The following is a 21589-nucleotide window of genomic DNA, read 5'->3' as shown; positions in this document are numbered from 1 at the left end:
CCAACTACAGCTAAATGTCTTCTGGGTTTGGAGGCCAGCTGGATCCATCCTAAAGCAAACCAACATAGAGGAAATGAAGAAGACCTGGCTTTGAGCTTAGTTCAAGTCCTCTTTGCCTGTTTTCATCTCGACCCAGGGTAGGTTAGGGTGGGACCAGAGTCAGACCCAACAGCAGGTGTGAACATCATGTTTTGCAGAGAGAAGTTCTGTTGCTTGCTGGTTCTGGATCAGCCCGTTTCCTCTGCTCTGGAGCACAGGGCTTTCTGTTGAGATGAATCACAATCCCAGAATCCGTTCCAATCCCTCCATGTTCCGCCGTGGAATAACACATCTTGGGGGCAGAACATCCCAAACCTACTCCTTTGTCCTGAGTCATGAGCCGCAAAGCGCCTGGAACGGATCTGAGGTCAGCAGAACCTGAGACTTCATCCTGAGAGACGGATTAAAGGTCAGAGCAGCAGGACAAAGACTCAGCTGAGACAGCAAAATGTCATCTGGACAAATTAACCTTCAACTGTACGAGGAGGCAAACACAGAACCCAGAGGATCAAGAAGATGGGAGAGACACATGAGATGGAGGAGATGTCTCCTCTGAAGTCAGAAGACATAGTAAAAGCCTAACTCTGGCTAGAGTTATGCTATGGACCCCAGAAGACGAAGGGTCCTCAACTGAGAGAGTTTCCAGTCTGAGTCCATCAGCTTCACTGAAACTGACCCAGTTGTAGAACAGAACCACAACCAGAACCTCTTTCTGCTTCAGAGTCAAAAGGTTTCAATCAGCATCAGGATCCGAGTCACTAAAATTAGGTGGAGCTTCCATCATGCTTTGGGGCTGTGAGGCCAATGCCAGAGCTGGAATCTTGTTAAAGTTGAGGGTTGCATGAATTCCACTCAATACCAGTAGATTATTGAGAATAATGTTCAAGCATCCGTTACAAAGTTATGAGGGGGATGAATATTTTAACCAGACAATGATCCAAATCCACTCAGGCTTCAAGCAGAGGAACATAAACTGTTGTGCAGATACCATCAGAGGCCTGGATCTCATCACCGTCTGTGGGATGGTTTGAAGTGGGCTGTTCATGTTGGGTGACCATCAAACCCAACTGAACTGAAACTGTTTAGTAAGGAGGATTGGTCCAAAGTACCTTCACCCAGGATCCAGATACTCATCAGAAGTACAGGAAGAATCTAGAGGCCGTTATTTTTGCAAAGGAGGATCTTATAAATATTAATGTGATTTTTCTGTTGAGGTGCCCAAATCTTTGCACTCATATCTTTTCTTCATGCATGTTGCATTTTCTATTGAATCCAATAAACCTCATTGTCCTGCTGACATATAACTGAAATAGCTGATCCAAACATATTTGAAAATGAAAATATTTAAGACAGTATTACTTTTTCATAAGACTTTAAAGTCAGGAGAACCCCCTGTTGGGCCGCTGAGGTCCAATCAAAGCAGGCCGCCTTCATGTGACCAGAACCAGCCAACCAGGCATAGCAGCAGAACTTTGTGTAGTTGTTCCTTCCACCAACATCCAATAATCAAACCCACATAGTTTTTGGGATTTCACTTCCAGAATGAGTTTAATTACCCAGTGAAAGAGTCGAGCTGAGCTGATAATCAGCCGACAGCGAGGCGCTGCAGCAGCAGGTGGAACTAACAGGCTCCTGCTGGCCTACTTATCCTGCTCACTAATGCTGCATAAGCTCCCCAATGCTGCCTCACACACTCTCTGACACACACACACACTTCTGTGACACAGCTAGCTCCTTCCAGCTCTGGAGCCAAAGCATGAAGACATGAATCTGTGACAAATCAGGTCTGCAGCCAGCGAAGCCGAGACAGCAGCCGACCGCAGGTCAGTCGGACGGAGAGGTGAGTATTTTACTTTATGGTCATGTGAGGCTTTACTGGACCAGCAGGAACCAGTAGAACCAGCAGAACCAGTAGAACCAGCAGGAACCAGTAGAACCAGCAGGAACCAGTAGAACCAGCAGAACCAGTAGAACCAGTAGAACCAGTAGAACCAGTAGAACCAGCAGAACCAGTAGAACCAGCAGGAACCAGTAGAACCAGCAGGAACCAGTAGAACCAGTAGAACCAGTAGAACCAGCAGGAACCAGTAGAACCAGCAGGAACCAGTAGAACCAGCAGGAACCAGTAGAACCAGCAGGAACCAGTAGAACCAGTAGAACCAGCAGAACCAGCAGGAACCAGTAGAACCAGCTCATTCAGCACTGAAACTACTCAGTTCCTTTTCTACTGCACCCATTTGGAAACTATTTTTCTCTCCATTTGACTCTAAATCAGCTGTTTGGAGGAAGTAAATTATTTTGGATAAATGTCAAAATAATGAGAGAAGTTTGTTTTATTTTCATCAATAATAATCTCCAACATTGCATGATGACATGGCTGTTATTGTTTTACCGTTATTGACGCTCAACTCTTGCTTATCAAGAACCAAAGATGAAAATGTGTCTCCATCTTTTATTGTTACATTAATTTAGTGAACAGCTTCATATTTAATAGTTTAAAATAAAGCAGCTGAGGATTTCGTTATAATTTCTAAGATCCATCTGTAATTTGCTCAGAGCGTCTAGAATCTGAAATTATAAATCTGTGATTTCCACTCCTGCTGGGCTTTAAGTAGGCCAGTGATGTGACAGAGGCCTACATCCAGGCTGGAATGAAGCCAGGTTTGGTGGAGGACATGTGATGCTGTGGGCCTCGTTTCTCTGAGAGCATGGCAGCATCGATTGCTTGAAGCACATTAAAAATAAAAATCTGGTTTTTTAGCCAGAAAACGAAAAGGTGGACATAGGTCAAAGGTCATGAACAGAGAAGTGGTTCAGCAGACACTCAGGACAGACTCCTAAACAGGAGTCTGTCCATTCAGCTGCAACAAGACATCCGTTTAATTTCAGGCTGTTGAATAGATCTGGGGCCTCATGCATAAAACACTGAGCAGTTTTCACACTAAGACTTGGCGTACAAAAAATTCACGCCTTTCCCTTGTACATCTCAATCTGCGGAACATTGAGCAGCTGCTGGTCGCCTCCATAAAAACTTCTTAATGTAAATTAGTATAAATACCCAAAGTCTGCCACCACGTGGGGCAGTAACCATGGCAACGTCCTTGTTTGCAGCAGCATAAGTACTTATAATAATAATTATATATTTTATTCAAAAGGTGCCATCAGGGAACATAAGGTGCAGATGCCTGTTGAACAGCAGCAAAGCTTTCAGCCAGGATTTAAACCCGACAGTCAGACGGTCTCTGAGTGGGAAAATTGGACCTTTATTCCAAATAGTAGAATCATGTGCATATTGTACATTTACAGAATACTTTATGTCCATAAGGCGCTTTCACAAAGCAGGCGGTTTAATGACTGCAGCTGGACCGGAACCGGTACCAGTACCGGTTCCGGTCGGCTCCTTCTTTAAGTTCTGCTCAGAGATGATCAGTCTGGATGAATCTAAACGCTGATAAACATCATCAACATTTCCCATCAGATCAATATGATCTCTGATCAATCCCGTTTTCTTTTTCTCAGTGAGAATCAAATCACCCCACATTTCATGCCCTTCGGCTCACAGTCTGATCTTTATGAGACCAAAACGGAAGAAAAGTACTATTTACATTCCAGTGAGGTTTTCACATCCTTTTATTATCGTTTTATTTATTTTGTGTGCATGTTGGGTTATTGTCTGAGGATAAATGTGGTTTCATGATTTTAATAAAATATTAAAATCATGAAAAGACATCAGGTCTGAAGCTCCTGGTCTAAATAACTGAATGTCATCAGGTTTCAGTGGATTTAGGTGAATTTGGATTATTTGTAGTTTGATATTGTTCACAGAAAAGGTTTGTGTGGCTGCTGCACATTTTCACGCAGGGAGAAAGTGTGTGTGTGTTTATTACACACACTTTGAAGCAAAGTTCATTTTTATACATGCCGACTTATGTATAAAATATGCATATATGCATGAGGCCCCTGAAGTTCCATGGAGAGAACAATTCCCAACACCAACCAGCAGCAGCTGCCTCGGCCCTGGAGCCAGGTGGCAGCAGCTGCTGGTTCAGGCAACCTGACTCACCTGGAGTACATGCAGAGGTTGCTGATGCCCAGATGTGGCCTGAAGGGTTGGACAGACAGGACCGAGTGCTGCTGTGTTCCCAGTATGGACTGGAAGGAGAACATCTTCAGCAGGACTGACCAGCGGCTGCTGCTGGTGATCAGGTCCGTCCTTCAGGATGGACGGGAGTTAAAGGGTTAAACAGCTGTTTGTATAATCCATCCATCCATTTTCTTACACCTTGTCCCTAGTGGGGTCGGGACACCTGCTGCTGCCACTCCAGCTAACGTTCTGGGCGAGAGGCGGGGTCACCTGGACAGGTCACCTGGACGGGTCACCTGGACGGGTCACCTGGACGGGTCACCTGGACGGGTCGCCAGTCTGTGGCAGGACCTGTTAGTATCAGCAGAGTGAAAACAATCACTCTGCCTCATCCTGCAGCTAAAGCAGGAGACGCTTTGCTGGTTCTACTGGTTCCTGCTGATCCTGACGGGACATCTGGGGCTTTAACTTCTGGAATGTGAAGCAGCTCCTGCAATGAAGGACTTAGTGGAATGAAATCCTTTCTAAGGAATGGGGTTAGCTGAAAGCCGTGTGAGCAAACTCTCCTTTGTGGTCAGTGAGCGCCTCGCTGCTACAGCAGACAGAACCGAGCAGCAGAGGTTCTGCAGCACATGCTGAAGCTCGTGATAAAGACGAGCAGAGCGGCCCGACTCGCCTCGTTTACTCACGTTCTCATTAACGCTGTGACTCAGGCAGCTCTGACCTCCTGCCGTCCCCACCGCAGGACACCGCTGACCCGCTGAAACACAGCAGATCTGAACGTGCAGGATAACCCTGAAGAAAAACATTCTCTGTCAGGCTGAGGTCTGGACTTTGACTAGGCCTTTCTGCTGTAGATTACACTTCTATTGATGACCCGGTTTGGACCAAGCTTCAGAGGTTGGACAGATGGACTCACATCCACTCAGGGACTCTGGTCTACAGAGGAGCTCCTGGTCCTTTTGCTACAAAACTGTCCCACATCATTATACCTCCACCACGTTCACCATCTGTCCATCACAGTCCAGCATCTCTGCTCTGGGGCCTCATGCATAAATGACTGCGCAGTTTTTACACTAAAACTTGGCGAATAGAAACATTTGGAAAAGTGCAGCGCACAAAAAAATCGGATGCATAAAGCCGTGCGCACGCACGTGGCTGCGCATCTTTCCTTTATACATCCTAGTTTGCGGGAAATTGAGCAGCTGCTCTTCCTCCCTGTCGCCCCCATAAATACATGTTGATGTAAATTAGTATTAAAACCCGGACGTCTGCCACCACGTGAAGCAGCAACCATGGCAACGTCCTTGTTTCTTGCAGTATAAGTATTTATAATAACAATAATTCTATACTTTATTTAAAAGGTGCTTTGAGGGCACATGATGTCAACTCACAAAATAAAAACACATTTTAAAGAAAAAAAATTCTAAATAAAAAAATAAAAAATAAGGAGATGGTAAAGATGCCTGTCTGAACAGCAGCAAAGGATTCAGCCAGGATTTAAAGACCGAGAGTCAGAGGGTCTCTGAGTGGGACTGTGGACGTTTCGTCTCAAACTCAGTTTGCCTGGAGGCAGAGTCTGGGTGAGTCTGGGCCGGATTCCACAAAAACCTTTTTAAAATATCCTCAAATGTCATCAACATTTAATTATTTCTCCAATACATGAACTGCAGGCTTTGGATTGACAAAGACATGATGAGGGTGTGACTAAATTTAGGGTGCGTTCACACTGCAGCCTGAAGGGACCCAATTCCAATGTTTTGTCAAATCAGATTTATTTTGCCGGCCGTTCACACATATGCAACCTGTATGTGTTCTGCAGTCTGAAATGCAAACCATAGGCATAACATAAGGATAGACGCCTCATGGCCGCTCTCGCCTATTGTCGCTGACGAGATTTAGGGCGGCCATCTTGGAGCGGGTGGCCATCTTGGAGCGGTCCACCACTCCACTCAGCGTTACGTGTTTAGCAGCACAATGACGTATCAGCGCATTTAATCTATCATAACACGCTTTTTTGTTACTGGAAACAATATTCAAACATCTATCAAAGCTACATTTATAAACAATTGTATTTTTAAAGTATTTTTTAATTGTATTGATACATAGTTCAGTGTATTTAAATATGCTTAGTGGCTATAACAATAGAATAGGAATATTCTGATATTAATGTATGATGAGCAGATTACAAAGCACACAGCCGTTCATGATTTATTTAGTAATATCCGTATAACGAGGCGTATATCTTAACCGTTCTTCATCTGATTTGTTGGGGCTTCAGATCGATGTACTAACCTTAGCCAAGCCCTGCAAGCACCTAGTGTAAAATATTTTTATTGGATTGGAAACAATCGAGCAGCTTTTCCCTGAACACTGAGGTGCAAAGAGTCCATTATGTCTATAGTTCTCAGTGTTCTGCCAACCGCCATGAAAAGAAGTGCTAAGTGTTTGCGGAAGTAAACATGGAGGCTAACGGTGGAGCTTTAAAGTTGATGTCCAACCGGAGCAGCATATTAACAATTTAATCCTCATTATTGTCGTCATAGTTGTTTTTCTACCCTCTTCCATGTATCAGGACTCAGAATTTGTTACGTATCAGTGACGTTCAGTTCGGATGAAGGCGGCCTGGTCGTTAGGTTGCATTTGAATCGGATAGTATCGGTTATGGGTCGCATTCGAAAAGAAAAAAAAAAATGGGAATTGGGTCATTTTAGACTGCAATGTGAACAAACGTAAGTTTATTCCACTTGGCGTCGCTCTTGTTCTACGTTTCATAGAAGTCTTTAGCCAGCTAGCAACGTATGGAGGACGTCTGGACGCGTGACGTCATCACCGCTTCTGCTGGTCACAACGGCGCGGCGGATGATGAGCAGCCCGGTACCAGTCGCCTTTCTCTGCGTTTGATCGTGGCATTAATGGTAGAAAGTACCGGAATGGCGACTGCAGGGAAAGGAAACTGGTACCGGACTGGTCCATCATCCACCGCTCTATTGTTACAAGTGTAGTGTGCATGAAGTCAGTGTAGCTTAGCCTAGCACCGAATGTCAGCCATGACGAGGAACGACGGGCGGGACTTCCTTCAGAGGTCCGCACTAATATTATACTCAACTCTAAAACGAGTATCATATCACGGTGGGGCCACGAGACACCAGCGGGCCAATTGCAGCCTTCTACAGGATGAGACCTGTAGAGATGGAGCTCTTGGGGTTCCTTCATTTCCCTGACCTCTGCTCCTGCTCTGACCTCTGACCTTGGGATGAATCAGCTGGACACCTGAGATGTTTTCCTGTTGGGAATAATCTTGGGACTCCAAATAGTTTGGAGATAACCTTTGACCCTTCCTAGGTTTATAAGACGTGTCTTGGCTGTCATAAGGCTTGCATATCTCAGATCATCATTTTAACACCATAAATAAATAAAATAAGGAATGAATCTTAATCCAGAATAGGATTTTTATGTTCCAGAGCATAACTCGCTCCTTTTCCAGAGCTGCTGATACAGACGATGATCTGTTGATGTGCGTTTTAGAGTCGAGTTTAGATAGAGATTTTTTGGTATTATCATTTTGTTGTTACTTTAGTTCATATTCAGTCTAATGTTAGTCAGTTTAAAGTCTCTTCTTTAGTGTGTATTAACTGACCTGGGGGTCACAACTGTCTGTTCATCTTCATGTGAAACAGAGATTTGAACCGGGCTCAGATCGTAGGTCAGATGTCGCATCTGGAACTGGGTTTCTAGTTGTTTAGGTAAATTGTTTTACGACCTTTGCTATTTTTCCTCTGCTGTCTATCTTGCCTATCCTCCGTCTTTGAAGTTTGATAATAAAAGACAAGCTGAACCCAAAGATCTTCAGACGCTCTGTGAACGGCTCGGAGGAGCAGTTCACAGAGTTTTCTCCTTTTGCAAAAGTTTAGTCATAAAATTCATATACGTTGTCTGTGGTTCTTTTATGTAGGTTCTAGGAAAATACCTATCAAGTTTCATCTGCTGGAACCCAGATATTCTGATCCAATGGCTTCTTTCTTAAACAGGTGAAGGAAGAAAATGTCAAGGATGTTTTGTCTGTTGCTGTGGCAGCTAATTCTCAGAGTTTCCTGCCATGTTGCTACAGGTAAGAACATTAAGTACATCATGAGTTATTGGTGCTGCTTCAGTACATCAACTGCTGATTCTGTTTGGTCCTCAGCTAGTCTGTGTACGGCCGGCTCCAATATCTTTGCGTCTGTCAGGGAGAACAGTCCAGTGGGTCAGTTCATCTCACACATCAGCATCAGATCTGACCCAGGAGCCAACACCGTGCGTCTGTGCCTGACTGGACCGAATGCCAACTGGTTCTACTTAGAAGGTCGGACCATCAGACTCAACTCGTCTGCATCCAGAGTCCTGGACCGAGAGGTACGGCTCAGACGCCCCTAAAACACAGTCCAGCATGTCTGACAAAGTGTCTTTGTTTCCCAGGTTCTGGGTCCATTTCTGATAGCTGAGCTCACCTGTTATGAGGACGATATCAAACAAGTAAGTTCAGAGAACACAGCCAGAATACACACACCAGTCAGTCCAGTAAGGCAATGTAAACTGGTTTCAGAGCCACTACAGGATTCTGGTGGAGATTCTGAATGAAAATGACAACAAACCAAAGTTCCTGGAGGAGACCATCCAACCGTTCAGCATCAGTGAGGTGAAACATCTCAACAAATGGAAAACCTGTATGATCCGACAGATTGTCCTGTCCAGGAACCACTTCCTCAGTCAGTCTTTCATTCTTCTGCAGGTTGCAGCAGTAAACTCTGTGGTTTTCACTGTGAAGGCTGTCGACTCAGATGGAGATATGATCAGCTACTTCATCGACCAATCCTCGGTAGGATCCCCGTCTACTTCTTGCCCATTCAGCATCAAAGTTTCAGGATTCATGCTGCAAAGCAAACCTTTGTCAGGAAAGTTGCATCACCTGTTGTCTGTTACCTGCAGGAAGATGCCTGGTTCTTCAGGATCGACTTGCCCAACAGTGGGAAAGTGGTGCTGAGCAAACCTCTGGACTATGAGAGCAGAACTCGCCTACAGATCATCATGTGGGCCCAGGTGAAAGTTCAGTTCTAAACAAGTCAACTAAGGGGCAGACAACTAACCCTAACCCTAGACAACTAAAGGGGCAGGTGTTCAAAAGAAAAGGCACATCTAACGGCATTTTAGGACAGAATATTAAAGTCACACAGCTTTCAGAGCGTAATAAACAATGATAAATTACAAATTGTGAGATATACAAATAGATTTAGTACATCTTAATATAACTGCGGCCTTGTAGTATTAGATTGTTCACTACCAAAAACTGCATGTTGATCTTGGTAAGAACCTTTATTGTTTTGTTCTTACCTGCGGTTCTTGTTCTGACCCAGTTGGTCAACAATCCATGACCTTTGGCTGCTTCTGGCAGATCCTTTCTTTTTTGTTTCTGACGTCTTTCTTTACGTGGCATCTGTGAACTGAAAAAAGCAAAAAATGAACTATGATCAGAATACTATATTGTGTTTAAACCAATGTTTTTCAGTCCATAGCACAACATAATATTACTTAAAGTCTGGATTGAGTTTTTTCACCTTCATTAATGAAGTTTGTTTTATTGGACAGGAGCAGCTAGATTGATTATTACATTCATTATATCTATCATGGTAATTCAGGCTGAGTTATTTTTAATTCTAAATTAATATCCTTGTTGGACTTTTATTTAAGTGTTATTTTCCTTCAAGATACATTTACCTAACGCCAGAATAAATGAAATGTACATTATGCAGCAAAGAAATTAGAATATCTGACATATATCCATGATGGAGATGATCGGTTTTGGACGGGCGATGTGCCCTTATTGCATAAGCAACACTAAAGAATGACAGATATCATTAACGATACAGGGAAGAAGCTTTTTAGTTATCTAGCTTTGCTAGCAAAGTCGTTAGCTAGCAGCTAGCTAATAGCACACCAACAGCAGCCTAATGTCTGTATGATATTTATACTGAATCGATAGATACGAACAGTTTCTCCTCACCTGTCTGTCTCCTCCCACTCAGTAGTTCTTCAGAGAAAGGCAGACGCAGAGGCCTGTCAGCGTCTGTTGTATTTCATTACCTCTCTGCTTAAACCGCGACTCCGAGCTGAAGCAGAAACGATACTTCAACGTTTTCCGTCATCTGACAAGCAGCAGGTCTCCACTTTATTCACCAAAAACGTTTTTTATTCACCAAAAACTGATCTGTGATCTGGAACGTTCGCTACGTTGAGCTCCAGTTAGCCGCCTCATCTCACTGCGAGAGGCAACTGGGTCATGCATCACGGGCAAAAGGTCAAAGGTAACAAGGTGACCAGAGGGCTTATTATGTTGTTTTTCTTGAAAAATACAAAACAAAACAAAAAAACTAACAAAAAACCAAATAAATTTAGTACATGTTATGTGTCAGAGGGCTTAGGAAATAATAATTTTAAAAAGAAATTGGCCAAAAGGGCACTTGAGGGCAAGGAGCAAAAGGGGCAGGTGCTCAAGTCCCCATAGCCCCCCACCCCCCCCCCCCACATGGCTGCATTATACTTATAGTAAAAGTGTCAATGTGATGACGAGAGTCTGTGGGCGGTTCTGTTTGAAGGAATCAAACACTGAGGAGAAGTTCAACATCTCCACTGTCCTCACCATCGACATCGAGGATGTTGATGACCAGTATCCTCACTTCCTGCCCTGCACACCTGTGTCCCCACGTGTCCCGATCTGCATGAACCCAACCTACACAGCCAACATCACAGGAAAACAGCAGGTAAACAGCAGCAACACCTGCAGCCAAAACACCGGTTCTGGTAAAGGGGTGACTGTTGGGTCTATGAAGGCCAGAACAGCACCTGACCGTTTTATTGATGGGGATGTGATGTTTAAACCAAAGCGCCGACAGAGGAGAGAAAGATCCGGTGATGTCCCCCTATCAAGGTTCCCAGGAGAACCAGAACTCCCTGCAGCTTCGGACACCCCAAAAGGTTCAGGGGCCTCATGCAAAAAAAGTTTGCAGTTTTCACTATAAAACTTGGCGTACAGAGAAATTTAGAAAAGTTCGGAGCACAAAAAGTCTGGATGTATGAAGCCGTCGCTGCGCATCGTTCCTTTATAAATCCTGATTTACAGGAAACAGAGCAGCTGCTGGTCGCCTCCATAAATGCATTTTAATGTAAATTAGTACAAATACCTGGAAGTCTGCCGCCAGGTGAAGCAGTAACCATGGTAACGTCCTTGTTTGTAGAGTAAAATTATATATTTTATTTAAAAGGAACTTTCAGGACACATAAGGTCACCTCACAAAAATAAAAATACATTTTAAAGAAAAAGAAATAAAAATTAAAAAGAATGTGAAGCCGGGACTAATACCGCACACGGAGCTTCACAGAGAAATGGTTCTTTATTCCCAACAAGACAATGTTCCCTCTGAGCTGAAACAAAATAAAAAGAATGAGATTCAATATATGGAGAAATAAATGTGCCGTATTTCGAGCAGTAGAAAGGGTTAGCTTCGGTGAAATGGCGGGCTAACAACGCGGTTAGCGCTCAACAGAGCAGAACGAAGCGCTGAAATCTAACAGCATTTAACCGCTAAACAAACGGCAGAGGACAAGCAGAAAAACATGACATCAGCATCATCTCTAGCTTTGTCCACGGGAGATAATTCAGTTCCAACATTAATTACCGAACACTTGGATTCTTCTCTCATGTGGCCATGGAGTCGTTTTCTCCACCAGGTCTCAGATCAACAATGTTCTCTTCCGTTTTACCAGTTAGTGCCACAACAAGAGGTTTTTTCTACTTCCGGTAATTTTAGACCTCTCTGTAGCAACAGCACCACATGCTGACAAAAACAAGAATTACAACCAGTCGGTGAAATAAAAGCAAAACATGGTTTACAAAATACATTTGACATGAACCCATTTTTCACCTACAAGAAGAAAAGAACGAGGCGGAGCAGCAGAGAGACTCAGAGAGGCTCTGAGTGGACATGTGGACCTTTATGCTACATACAGGAATCATGTGAAGAAGTTGTACAATTACAGAATAGAGATGCTTTCTGGCCATAAAGGCACATTATTTATTTCCTTCTTTAAGTTCTGCTCAGAGATGATCAGTCTGGATGAATCTAAACGCTGATAAACATCATCAACGTTTCCCATCAGATCAATATGATCTCTGATCAATCCTCCCTCTGATGTTCTCCATCAGAGCCAAAGCTCTCCTGTGATTGGCTCCTCACCTGATCGCCTCCAAATAATCAAACTGTTTTAGTGAGAATGAAATGACTCCATGGATGATTTCAGACCGAAGCGTTAATCTTTATGAGGAAAGTTATTTACATTGGAATGAGGTTTTCACATCATTTTATTATTTTATCATTTTGTGTGCATGTTGGGTTATTGTCTGAGGATAAACGTGGTTTCATTGTTTAAACAATAAAATATTAAAATCATGAAAAGACATCAGGTCTGAAGCTCCTGGTCTAAATAACTGAATGTCATCAGGTTTCAGTGGATTTAGGTGAATTTGGATTATTTGTAGTTTGATATTGTTCACAGAAAAGGTTTGTGTGGCTGCTGCACATTTTCACTTTATACATGGGGCCCTTTATACATGGGGCCCTTTATACATGGGGCCCTTTATACATAGGGCCCTTTATACATAGGGCCCTTTATACATGGGGCCCTTTATACATAGGGCCCTTTATACATGGGGCCCTTTATACATGGGCCCTTTATACATGGGGCCCTTTATACATGGGCCCTTTATACATAGGGCCCTTTATACATGGGGCCCTTTATACATGGGCCCCATGTATAAAGGGGCCCCATGTATAAAGGGGCCCTTTATACATAGGGCCCTTTATACATGGGGCCCTTTATACATGGGCCCCTTTATACATGGGGCCCTTTATACATGGGGCCCCTTATACATGGGGCCCTTTATACATGGGGCCCTTTATACATGGGGCCCTTTATACATAGGGCCCTTTATACATAGGGCCCTTTATACATGGGGCCCTTTATACATGGGGCCCTTTATACATAGGGCCCTTTATACATAGGGCCCTTTATACATGGGGCCCTTTATACATAGGGCCCTTTATACATGGGGCCCTTTATACATGGGCCCTTTATACATGGGGCCCTTTATACATGGGCCCTTTATACATAGGGCCCTTTATACATGGGGCCCTTTATACATGGGCCCCATGTATAAAGGGGCCCCATGTATAAAGGGGCCCTTTATACATAGGGCCCTTTATACATGGGGCCCTTTATACATAGGGCCCCATGTATAAAGGGGCCCTATGTATAAAGGGCCCCTTTATACATAGGGCCCTTTATACATGGGCCCCTTTATACATGGGGCCCTTTATACATGGGGCCCCTTATACATGGGGCCCTTTATACATAGGGCCCTTTATACATGGGGCCCTTTATACATGGGCCCTTTATACATGGGGCCCTTTATACATGGGCCCTTTATACATAGGGCCCTTTATACATGGGGCCCTTTATACATGGGCCCCATGTATAAAGGGGCCCCATGTATAAAGGGGCCCTTTATACATAGGGCCCTTTATACATGGGGCCCTTTATACATGGGGCCCTTTATACATAGGGCCCTTTATACATGGGGCCCTTTATACATGGGCCCTTTATACATGGGGCCCTTTATACATGGGCCCTTTATACATAGGGCCCTTTATACATGGGGCCCTTTATACATGGGCCCCATGTATAAAGGGGCCCCATGTATAAAGGGGCCCTTTATACATAGGGCCCTTTATACATGGGGCCCTTTATACATAGGGCCCCATGTATAAAGGGGCCCTATGTATAAAGGGCCCCTTTATACATGGGGCCCTTTATACATGGGCCCCTTTATACATGGGGCCCTTTATACATGGGGCCCCTTATACATGGGGCCCTTTATACATGGGGCCCTTTATACATAGGGCCCTTTATACATGGGGCCCTTTATACATGGGGCCCTTTATACATAGGGCCCTTTATACATAGGGCCCTTTATACATGGGGCCCTTTATACATAGGGCCCTTTATACATGGGGCCCTTTATACATGGGCCCTTTATACATGGGGCCCTTTATACATGGGCCCTTTATACATAGGGCCCTTTATACATGGGGCCCTTTATACATGGGCCCCATGTATAAAGGGGCCCCATGTATAAAGGGGCCCTTTATACATAGGGCCCTTTATACATGGGGCCCTTTATACATAGGGCCCCATGTATAAAGGGGCCCCATGTATAAAGGGGCCCTTTATACATGGGGCCCTTTATACATGGGGCCCCTGATGTATAAAGGGTATAAAGCTGCCATGAGGAGACTGGAAGGTCTCAGTTTTAGCCACATGGTTGGACAAACCAAAGAAATTGTCAGAAAGACAGATGAGTGGGTTGTTTTACAGCAGACACCATTTTAAACATTTGTTTTCTTTGAGCACATTTGGAGCCTAAAGAGGAGAACCTGTGTGATGGAAAGACCACAGAAATGTTATCTTGGTTTAGCTGCTGACAGCCGGAGCTTCCAGATGTGCCAATTTTCCCTTTCAGGACTCGGTTCTGGAGTTTTCTCCTGGACCAATCAGAGCCAGGGATGGCGATCGAGGCATCAACGCTCCTCTCATGTATACAATCTTGTCAGGTGAGCAGAAGTCTGCGTTATTATTTCAACATGACAGCTCTGAACAGCTGACCAGGAATGGCCAGGTGTGAGTAGTGACCAGGTGTGTTTTGGAGCCCACAGGTGACAATCATGGCAGGTTTGTGATGGACAACAGGACAGGTGAGATCAGGGTAACCAGAGCTGTAGACGAGCGTCAGCCAGGAGCAAACTTCACGCTCGCCGTCATGGTAACAGCAGCACTTCCTTCACTTTCTGTTCCAGTCTCCCTGTCGTGTTTCTGATCAGCCCGTTTGCGCTGCTGTCCAGGTGTGTCAGGTAGAGGACCGGTTAAAGTACAGCGTGGCCACGGTTGTGGTCAGGGTTCTCAGTGAGAACTCCTTCCCACCGGTCTTTAACGCAACCACCTTCAAAGGCTTCATCATCCAGAGCTCAAGCCCCGCCTCCATCGTTTCCACCTATGGGAACCAGGTGTTGCAGGTCCAGGTATCGGACCAGGATTTCTCTGACGTAAGATTCGCTCTCCTGTATTTTCACCCGAGTCCCACCTGTAGACTCATCACTGCTGTCCAAAAGCAGGGAGTGAACCCAAACATCCGGTTCCTCCTCCATCCGCCGTCCCGACTGTACCAGGTGACCCAGGAGGGGGTTCTGATTGCCCGGACGGACCAGCTGAGGGCCTTTGACAGACACATTCTGCAGGCGAGTTCGATGGCACCTGAAATGAGGTTAGAAAACCCAGTGAGGTGTGATGGTTGGTCCATCTCCTGGTTCTCAGGTGGAGGCAGAAGCAGCAGGAGACTAAAAGCTTCCCAGCGTGAATCCACTCCAGCTCCACCTGCAGGACAGTCAGTCACATGGGCTGCAGGTTAAAAACATCACAGAACTCCACACCGTCTCCCAGTCCGTCCTCGGGTTCTGAAGGAGACTGACCCGATCACAACCAAAGTTCTGAGGAGGGAAAACGTCTCCGTGGAGGAATGTTCCTGTCGTTAGAGCTCAGAAAACTAAAGGAACCGCTGTGGAGAAACTCAGAGCCCAAACCAGATCCTGGTTCTGGCCAGAACCATAACCAGAAACCGGGCCGGTATATTTGTCTGACATGGATTCAAACTACAGTTGACAGGCTCCGCTGGTCCAACAGAACCAGGATCTGGTTCCACCTGATAACCAGAACCAGCACACCATCTAAACAGGTTAACAAGCTGAATTATGGATCTTTGTCGGAACCACTCCGGAACCTTTTGCCTCGACCCGTTTCCCTCCAGGTTTATAAATCAGGTTTTTATCTGAGTTGCTCCTGAAACATTTTAGATAATAACGAAGGAAACCTGATGGAGACGAGGCAGCAGCTGGTCTCTGCTGCTCAGCTCTGCCTGAAATCCTGAAATCTTCTGGAAAGCTACTTTACTCTAACCTGCCAGTCCAGGGATGCTGGACTGGAAACTTTTTTCAGCAGCTTTAGATAAAGAAATCTGATCAAATTTCACTGTCTTCTGATACAAAACTGTCTAATTCTGATACAAAACTGTCTAATTCTCCTCTCTTTCTTTGAGCTCCTCTACTAAACGGTGCTGAATCGAACCACAATCCTCGCCTCGGCCTGCTGAGCTTTTAGTTTCTCTGTCCATGTCAGACACATGGTCAGTCTGACATGGCTAATGCTCTGAATGTTGACTTCCAGGTTGTTGCCAGGGATGAAGAATCAGGAGAGGAAGCTTCAGCCTCAGTGGACATTGAAGTCCTGCAGCGAGGACAGGCAGGTGAGGACAGTCTGGCAGCCTACCAGTGAAGCTACTCAGTACTCTGGTGCATTCGCTGACTTAACTTGTTCTGTTGGTGCCTCATGGTAAGTTCACCGACACGTTTCCTCTGTTCCAGTGCCTCATGGTGCGTTCACAGAGCAGCAGCTGTTTGGGGATGTGGACAGCAGGTTGGCAGGAGGAATCGCAGCGCTGATCCTGCTGATGTTTCTGTCAGCCTTCCTGTTTCTGCTGCTTCGATTCGTGCGAAGGCGCCGGCCACAGGAAGCTGATGTCCTGCCAGCCACCACAACTTTGAAGCATCATAAGGTGAAGATCAAATAACTGAGTTCTACTGAATTCACTGAGATATTTTTGTTTTGAAGAGCTTTGGGAACAAACCTGGTTGTCCTGACAGCAAAGAGCTGTGGAGAAGCGGCTGCAGCCTCAGGGAGCAGAAGATGACATCTCCTGAAGAGGAAGTGAAACCTGACGAAGCTGACAGACCAACCTTCACACCAGATGTTTAGATAATGGTGGTAAATGGCCGGTACCTGTAAAACGCTTAGACCAGAGGACCCCAAAGTGCTTCACACTGCATCCAGTCATTCACTGTCTGATGGTGGGAAGCTACTGGATGGTAGCCACAGCTGCCCTGGGCCAGCCTGACAGAAGCAAGGCTGCCATGCAACAACGCCACCTATTGGGCTCAACCACCAGCAGGCAAGATGAGTGAACAACAGAGGCAGATGAAGCAGGAATCAAACCACCAACTCACTGACTACGGAGCAAACTCCTACCACCATCTTAGGAACCTCAGAACCCTGTTCAGCCGGATCAAGGTTCAGGGTTCTGTTGGACCATCGAAAAATGATCCAACAGAACAATTTAAGATGAACGATCTGCTGCAGCTGATTGGCAACAAACATTGACTATGGAAAAGATTCAGAACCTTGAGAAGGTCCAGGAGAACCACAAAACAGACGATGGAGACGTCTCTGAACCACTGCTCCAGTCCATCAGAGGGTCACCATTAACCTAGTGTTAACGGTGAAAACCGACCCATACCGATTCTGGTCTCACAGACCCGCTAACTGCTGAACACCAAGACCAGAGTCTGGGTGTTGGAGAGGTCAAAGGTCAGCCCCGGGTTCTCTGTTTCCTCTTCAGCTTCCAACCAGGAGGAAGCTGCAGTTCATGATGCACCACTGATTACTTCATCTACAGAATGTCCCAACTGTAGGGAGACATCTCCCTTCATTTGAGGACATGATGGCATCCCGTAGCCATGATGTCCCCAGCAGGAGTTTGCTACATTAAAAAATTGAATGTAGCAAACATTCAACCGTGGAGGATCAGTCTGAGCAGGAAGAAACATCACAGGAGGATTCCTGTGATGTTTCTTCCTGCTCAGACTGATCCTCCACGGTTCTCTCTAACCTTCAGGTGAGTTCCAGGTCTCCAGGCTTCATGGACGAGGCTCTACATCGTCAGGCGTCCTTGCGGTCAGGCAGCTTCCATGGCCGACAGGGTCTCTACATCCGGAGGCAGTCTCTTCCTCCTCCAACTTCCTCCTCCTCAGCAGCAGACAGCAGGTCCAGACCTCAGCCTCAATCCACAGAGGTCTCTCTCAGCGATCCAGCGGGCCGCTGCCACTTCCAGACGGATCTGTTCGTCTTGGTAGAGAAACCTCCAGGTGTGGCTTCTGGCTGGGAGAGGTCACCTGACGTCACCGCAGGCCTGCAGGTCCATGCTGGGACGCCCCAGAGTGACAAGGACGTTAACACTGACCAATCAAGAGACACTTGAAAGATTGTTCCAGCCAATCACAGATCAAGACTGCCTGGGACATGCAATGTGTGACTGATTGGCAGATGTAAACTCATGCTCTCTTCGTTTTTAGTGCTTTGAATGAAAAATGCATTCAGAAATTACTTATGAATAAAAACATGTTTAATTTCTATTTCATAAAACATTGTGGTCCAAAACCAGGAAGATTTTCCCTGAGATTTTAACTAAACCTGCAGTAGTGAGCAGAGCGACCACCAGGGGGCCCAAGCGATCCGGCTCCATCCCTGCAGCCTGAGGTTCTCTGGTTCTGATCGGATCTTCTGAGAAGGCCTGCGGATTCAATCTGCCTGGTGACACCAGGAACCAAAAGGTCTGGGCCTCGTTTCAGGTGGGAATAAAAACATCAGTTTCTAATGGATCTTCAGGAACCTGATCCAGAAAAACAAAAATATTTTAAAAATAATAAAAGATGAAGTGTTTTATTGACCCAAAGTGTAAAACATTCAGAAAATATAAAAGTGAAACTTATATTTTTCTTTTTTTTAAATTAAGTTGCTCTTCAAAACACAAGAAGCAAAATGTAACATTTGAAGAAACAAATCTGTAATATAATTATGATGCCGTTTATACCCGAGTTATCAGAACTAATAACTGAGTTTATGAACACTAGATCAGTGTTTTTCAACCTTTTTTGAGCCAAGCTACATTATTTTAATTGAAAAAATCTCGAGGAACCACCAACCAAAAATGTAAACAAAGATTCTCTGTAGCCGCCTCTATTCCATATATAGTCATTCTTATCAAAGTTTCTTGAATAGGAATCAAATAAACACAAAAATGTATTTTATCACATTTTACATTTCTTATTTCAAATTGCACTAAACATGTCCTCTTCAAAAATACACCTGAACAGTGAAACAACACTGTGGGGTTAAATTTAAAGAAGTTGTAGAAACTTCAAAGTGTTTTACAAACTAATCCACAAGCATCTTAAAGTCAGAATACAGAAAATAATTATTATTCTGAAAGAAGCAATAATATTTGGGAAACATTTCACTTCATATTCACTGTTAGAATATGAAGAGTTGCATGTACAAAATGTCCATATCTGTATATTTTACCCATGAAAACAGATCTTATTTCCATCCATCCATTTTCTTCCGCTTATCCGGGGTCGGGTCGCGGGGGCAGCAGCTTCAGAAGGGAGGCCCAGACTTCCCTCTCCCCAGCCACTTCTTCCAGCTCCTCCGGGGGAATCCCAAGGCGTTCCCAGGCCAGCCGAGAGACGTAATCCCTCCAGCGTGTCCTGGGTCTTCCCCGAGGCCTCCTCCCGGTGGGACGTGCCCGGAACACCTCACCAGGGAGGCGTCCAGGAGGCATCCTTACCAGATGCCCGAGCCTCAACTGGCTCCTCTCGACGTGGAGGAGCAGCGGCTCTACTCTGAGTCCCTCCCGGATGACCGAGCTTCTCTCTCTAAGGGAGAGCCCAGCCACCCTGCGGAGGAAACCCATTTCGGCCGCTTGTATCCGTGATCTCGTTCTTTCGGTCATGACCCAAAGCTCATGACCATAGATGAGGGTGGGAACGTAGATCGACCGGTAAATCGAGAGCTTCGCTTTTTGGCTCAGCTCTCTCTTCACCACGACGGACCGGTACAACGCCCGCTTCACGGCAGACGCTGCCCCAATCCGCCTGTCGATCTCCCTTCTTCCCTCATTCGTGAACAAGATCCCCAGATACTTAAACTCCTCCACTTGAGGCAGGACGACCCCCCTGACCCGGAGAAGGCACTCTACCCTTTTCCGGCCCAAGACCATGGCCTCGGATTTGGAGGCACTGAGCCTCATCCCGGCCGCTTCACACTCGGCTGCGAACCGCTCCAGTGAGAGCTGCAGATCACGATCCGATGAAGCCAACAGGACCACATCATCCGCAAAAAGCAGAGATGTGATCCTAAGGCCACCAAAACGGATCAACACCTCGGCTGGTCAGAGATTCTGTCCATGAAGGTAATGAACAGAATCGGTGACAAAGGGCAGCCTTGGCGGAGTCCAACTCTCACCGGAAACGAGCCCGACTTACTGCTGGCAATGCGGACCAGACTGACACCGGTTATACAGGGACCTGACAGACCGTATCAAAGGGCCCGGTACCCCATACTCCCGGAGTACCCCCCACAGGGCCCCTAGAGGGACACGGTCGAACGCCTTCTCCAAGTCCACAAAACACATGTAGACTGGTTGGGCGAACTCCCATGCACCCTCCAGGACCTGCTGAGGGTGTAGAGCTGGTCCAGTGTTCCACGACCAGGACGAAAACCACACTGCTCTTCCTGAATCCGAGGTTCGACTATCCGACGGACCCTCCTCTCCAGGACCCCTGAATAGACCTTACCAGGGAGGCTTAAGAGTGTGACCCCCCTGTAATTGGAGCACACCCTCCGGTCCCCCTTTTTAAACAGGGGGACCACCACCCCAGTCTGCCAGTCCAGGGGAACTGCCCCCGATGTCCATGCGATATTGCAGAGTCGCGTTAGCCAACACAACCCTACAACATCCAGAGCCTTAAGGAACTCCGGGCGGATCTCATCCACCCCTGGGGCCCTGCCACCAAGGAGCTTATTGACCACCTCGGCGACCTCATCCCCAGAGATTGGAGAGCCCAACCCAGAGTTCCCGTGCTCAGCTTCCTCAACAGAAGGCATGTTGGTGGGATTGAGGAGGTCTTCGAAGTATTCCGCCCACCGGCCCACAACGTCCCGAGTTGAGGTCAGCAGCGCACCATCCCCACTATAAACAGTGTTGGTGCTGCACTGCTTCCCCCTCCTGAGACGCCGGATGGTGGACCAGAATCGCCTCGAAGCCGTACGGAAGTCTGTCTCCATGGCCTCTCCAAACTCCTCCCACGCCCGAGTTTTTGCCTCACCGACAACCCGAGCCGCATGCCGTTTCGCCTGCCGGTACCCATCAGCTGCTTCTGGAGTCCCACAGGCCAAAAAGGACTCCTTCTTCAGCTTGACAGCATCCCTCACCGAAGGTGTCCACCAACGGGTTCGAGGGTTGCCGCCGCGACAGGCACCAACAACCTTGCGGCCGCAGCTCCGATAGGCCGCCTCGGCAATGGAGGTACGGAACATGGTCCACTCAGACTCAATGTCCCCCACCTCCCCCGGATCTTATTTCCTGGCAGAAATTAAAGACAAAACTCTTCCTCCACATCTCAGTTTCTCTGGTTTTAGTTTTTATAGTAA

At 46.1% G+C, this 21589-nt stretch overlaps 1 protein-coding gene across 1 annotated transcript; it reads left to right on the top strand.

Annotated features, from left to right (window-relative positions):
• The first annotated feature begins 89 nt into the window (after positions 1 to 89).
• LOC103459828 (cadherin-related family member 5) lies at positions 90 to 16706 on the top strand. The gene is made up of 13 exons (XM_081603794.1): positions 90 to 1879; positions 8155 to 8234; positions 8310 to 8518; positions 8582 to 8638; positions 8709 to 8801; positions 8895 to 8981; positions 9092 to 9202; positions 10756 to 10920; positions 14736 to 14826; positions 14929 to 15035; positions 15115 to 15315; positions 15385 to 16568; positions 16687 to 16706. The coding sequence occupies exons 2-12, from the start codon at positions 8168 to 8170 to the stop codon at positions 15676 to 15678; spliced, it is 1482 nt and encodes a 493-aa protein (XP_081459920.1). The 5' UTR covers positions 90 to 1879; positions 8155 to 8167; the 3' UTR covers positions 15679 to 16568; positions 16687 to 16706.
• The last annotated feature ends 4883 nt before the right edge of the window (positions 16707 to 21589 follow it).

The sequence above is a fragment of the Poecilia reticulata genome, chromosome 23, assembly GCF_904066995.2.
Source record: "Poecilia reticulata chromosome 23, P_reticulata-male-v2, whole genome shotgun sequence".
Classification (NCBI taxonomy): Eukaryota; Metazoa; Chordata; class Actinopteri; order Cyprinodontiformes; family Poeciliidae; genus Poecilia; species Poecilia reticulata.
Note: the sequence above shows the minus strand (reverse complement) of the source record. Positions and strands in the feature narration are given on the sequence as shown.

Bases quoted from the DNA above. Each gene is read 5' to 3' on its own strand.
- LOC103459828 (XM_081603794.1), top strand. From the start codon at position 8,168: ATGTCAAGGATGTTTTGTCTGTTGCTGTGGCAGCTAATTCTCAGAGTT. The intron at 8,802-8,894 runs GTGAAACATCTC...ATTCTTCTGCAG, and splicing joins AACCGTTCAGCATCAGTGAG to GTTGCAGCAGTAAACTCTGT. The intron at 9,203-10,755 runs GTGAAAGTTCAG...TTCTGTTTGAAG, and splicing joins AGATCATCATGTGGGCCCAG to GAATCAAACACTGAGGAGAA.